Source organism: Cupressus sempervirens, chromosome 11, assembly GCF_028749045.1.
Source record: "Cupressus sempervirens isolate cs-2001-9-10 chromosome 11, ASM2874904v1, whole genome shotgun sequence".
Taxonomy (NCBI): Eukaryota; Viridiplantae; Streptophyta; class Pinopsida; order Cupressales; family Cupressaceae; genus Cupressus; species Cupressus sempervirens.
In genome coordinates, this window is record NC_143128.1 from 467595956 (window position 1) to 467600462 (window position 4507).

A 4507-nucleotide genomic window follows, 5' to 3' on the forward strand; every position below is an offset into this window, starting at 1 on the left:
CAAGGATTAGGTGTGGCTATGAACGTCTCCTTTCTAGATCATTTTCCCCTTAAGAAGATTTATTTATGTGTCCTTCCCATCATGACTTTGAATCCAAGGCTTAATACAAAATGGAAATGCAGGTTGCATGAAAACTTATGGCATAGGTTGAGTGAGCAGATTTGGAGATCTCATGATGATGCCAATGTACAAATGTTGGCTTGGAAGATCCTTCATTTCAAAATTTCTATAGGGAATAGGTTGAAATGTTTGATAATTACTAAACCTAACACTTTCCCATACCATATAATATGATAAGTCAAAATATCATTATGTTTCAAAACTAATGTAGTTGTTACAATTACAATTCTTATTAATCATATACATGGATAAATTATCAAGTGATTAGTGAACTTGAATCTTTCAAGTAAGATCTTAGTGATTAAGTCTTTTCATTTATGATTATACAAGGGAGACATAGATTTAGAATATAAATAACATTTTAGTTTTCATTTGAATCAAATTAAGAACAGATTAAAAATTAAGAAAGATCTGAGATCGATTGAATTCATGTCAACTCTTCGTGAATTGAAACTACTGGCAGAGGTGCAAAGATTAGAACTTGAATACAACACAACGCTAATTGATTGAGAGATGCAATTTCTGGGATTGATTGTGTTTGGTGTTTTAGTTTTTCTTGCGCATAGAGTGTGATTCAAAATATTGATGGAAACACACCAAATAAAACCAATCTTAGAAAATGCATCTCTAAATTATGGACCGAGGAAATCTCTTCATATTGACTAATTGATTGAATTTATCGTGACCCTCCATGAATGAAAACTACTACTAGAATTGCAAAGATTAGAACTTGAATACCAAGTTTGTAAGCAATCTTAAGAACATTATAAATATAAATACCGCAATTGAAACCAATCTAATTTAAGTACTCACATTAAACTAAGATATAACCACTACCCTACAAAACAAATCTTAACATAATTAAACTCTTTTTGTGGAGAAAAATATATATTTAAAAGAAACCCACCCGAAAATTAAAAGGCCCTCGTCTATACTTTCAACTCTTATCTATATTTTATAACAGTAAAAAGAAAAATAATACATTTATTCACACTTAAGAGCAGACCATATTCTTGACCAACTTTTTGTCAAGGGGACACTACATTTAATTCCATTGAATACTATTCCTTATGCTTTACCCAACCGCGCGGCCTATTTGATCTCATTAAGTACTAGATCTTTATTCTTAGTCTGATGGATCCTTTCCTCCTGGTTGTCCTTTTCAGACACATTTATGAGTAGAACAAACCAATATATACAATAATAATAATAACATGGTACTATTCTTTCACCGTTTCATCACCTTTGCCACAGATTTCCTTACTCCCTGATTGTTTTTCCTGTCTCTCTTGAATATGTTGGGTCATCTTCCTTGCATAAAACTCTTTGTAGATGTAACGCTCAAACTTGGTAGGATGTTCATCATCAAGCAGTCCATGCAGAGGATATACCACTGAATTCGGATTTGGGTTGTGAAAAGTTACAACTGACAATCGAGTTTTGCTCGAATTCACCACTGCTCTATGATCCGCACTCTTCAATTTACCATTACTTAACACCTGCCCAATGATCAACACAAGGAAAAAACAAAGGTGAATTCAAGAAGTAGAAAGAGATTCACAGTTATATGAATCTGATTATTAATATGAAGCTAAGCAAATCAATCAATCGATTGATAAAGAACAAACTACTGATTATCATGGATCAACCATTCACAAGAACATAGATTATTAGAAATATTAGAATTCAAAAAGATGAGGGTGAAAAAGATTGAAGCTTACATGAAACTATTGAATAATATGCAGATTTCATATGAACTATGAAATAAATGAATATATGAATCAATCAATCATACGTACATGCATCTGATCACCCAAATTCACCACAAATGCTCCCTCTATGGGTTCTACCGTGACCCAAGTTTTGCCATCATCTTTGGTGACTTGGAGGCCACCAACTTCATCTTGAAGGAGCAAAGTTATGGTGCCTGGATCAGTGTGCCTCTTTAATCCGAGGGTCATGTCAGGTTGTGGACATTTTGGATAATAATTGAGGAGAAGCTTCTGCTCTGCATCCCCCAAAGCATTCTCTATGGCCTTGGCCTCCAACCCCAATGCTTCTGATACCAGCTCCAACAACTCTCTCACCAACTCCACCATAGCATCACTGTAATCTGCAATTGTCTTCCTAAACAAATCCAAACAAATTATTAAAACAGTTACAATTGTGTCATTTGATAAGTATAGAACGTTCATTGAAATTAAAATATATTTAAATGTATTTGGGTATTTTAGCATCTATTTTTAGTGAGTAGTCAATATCAAAGGAATTTATGAAACAATATTTTTCAAATAAAGATAGTCGTCTTATTTTATGATTATACAATATATTTTTTCAATTAACAAAATACTTATCATATATTCTATGATCTACATCTACTAATTAACATCTATTTCACATCTACTTTAGTAAGTAATCAAAATCAAAAGATTTTAAGAAACATTTCTTTTTGAATAAAGATAACCATCTTATTCTTTCAAATATCTTTCTAAAATTAACAAAATAGTGTCATATACTCCATGATCTATATCTATTAATTAGTCAAAATGCAATGGATATATATAATATATTAAATTCTAAAATAAACATAATGATCTAATTCTACTTTCAAATTATAATTTCATAATTTTTCAAAAATATAATTGATTTTCTATTATATAACATATTGTCACAAAATTCAATGCTAACAATTAGTCAAAACCCAATAGATATATGAAATATTAATTTTTAAAATAAAGATAATTACTCATTACATTTTCTAATCATAAGTGATAATTTCTTTAAAAAAACCATACAATCTTCCATTCTAAATACTAAGTGTTAGTTTCCCAAAATGACATACAATTCTATTCTACACTGATCTTGTGAGAGAACCCAACTTAGTGATTAATCAAAATTCAATGATATTTGGAATATTATTTTAGAAATAAAGATAAAATTATCTCATTCTATTTTCTAGTTATGGATGATAGTTTGTAAACGACATATGATTCTCTATTCTAAAATAAACCTGAATCAACAAAACTTAACAAACATATGAAACACTATTTTTAAAATAAAACTATTATCTCACTCTAATTTTTCTATTTACAAGTATATATATTATTACAAAATCAAATAGATATATGAAATACTATTTTTAAAATAAAGATAATTATTTCATTTTGGTATATCATTTCTAGATTTGTAATTAAAATGAAAGAAAAAAAAATTATTTTCTTGTAGAATAATTCTTCTAGAAAAAACTATTAGAGAATAATTCTTCTGGAAAAACTATTAGAAACTAGAATAAGAGTCAAAGTTGTTTTATGGTTCAATTGTGTAGATAATTCTTTGAATCAACAATCAGATCAATGGATCACTAAATGTGATCTCAAATTAGATGCCGAAAAAAGTGCACGCAATAGAATCTCCAGCAAACTTTATCTCTTTACTAAATTATAGAAATATCTTTATCCTTATGAAACAAAATTAGCCAATTTACTTGATAGAGGGTGCACACAATTGAATCTCAAGTAGATGAAAAAAAGAGTGCACACAATTGAATCTCCAAACAATTTTATCTCTTTACTAGATTATAGAAATATCTTCAGCCTAAAATAAAATAAACAAAAATAAACAAATTTACTTCATGGTGGCTGGCTTATGGGGCCAGAGAGTTGGATCACGAGGCAAGCATCTAGTGACATAGAGCTCTCTCCAATCCATGAGAGGATCATCCTTGATAAAGCTTCCATTGCCATAGCCAAGATATGTACCAGGCTTCAAAGAATACTGTGATTTCTCCTCCAAAGGGAGTGCAAAGAAATCCATGGCGTCCTTCATGATGAGGGTGGTAAGATCCTTGGGAACTCCATGATCTACAACTTGAAATATTCCCCACTCTTCACAGGCCACCTTCACTTGGGCTCTTATCCTCTCTCTTTCACACCCATGTTGAGAGTTTAAGAGGGATATAACAGGAACATCAGGGCAGAACACATTGTGAGGAACCGTTGAACGTTCATCCTCATCCTTCAGAAAGCTTGTGGGCAGCTTTTTTACTCCTGATTCTGCCAAGCTTATCACACTCTCTTCTGAAGTTGGTACAGATGGAGCCATGGGGACTTAAGAGCAAATATGATCAGAAGATTTGCAGGTGATGAAAACCATAAATTGTTTAGGATTGAGATGAGAATTAATAGGGGTGATGACTGTGTCAAGTTAATCTTGGAGGGAGAAGTCAAATGAGATTGTTGTAGGTGGCTTCAATAAAGGTTGTCAATTAATTGGTGCTAAATCCGGATTTCGTGGCAAACTGTAATGCACGGAATTTGCACTGAAGTGGGTGGGCTTACCGGACAATTCTTGTCCACGTAAATGCTTGAAATTAGGTCAAATGAACTGT

The 4507-nt window shown here is 31.7% G+C and overlaps 1 protein-coding gene across 1 annotated transcript; it reads right to left on the reverse strand.

The window, feature by feature from the left end:
- Positions 1–1050: 1050 nt before the first annotated feature.
- LOC149530408 (naringenin,2-oxoglutarate 3-dioxygenase-like) lies at positions 1051–4272 on the reverse strand. The gene is made up of 3 exons (XM_089810585.1): positions 3749–4272; positions 1920–2247; positions 1051–1619 (listed from the first exon to the last, which is right to left on the reverse strand). Exons 1-3 carry the CDS (start codon positions 4219–4221, stop codon positions 1341–1343), a joined length of 1080 nt encoding a protein of 359 aa, XP_089666711.1. The 5' UTR covers positions 4222–4272; the 3' UTR covers positions 1051–1340.
- Between the last annotated feature and the right edge of the window lie 235 nt (positions 4273–4507).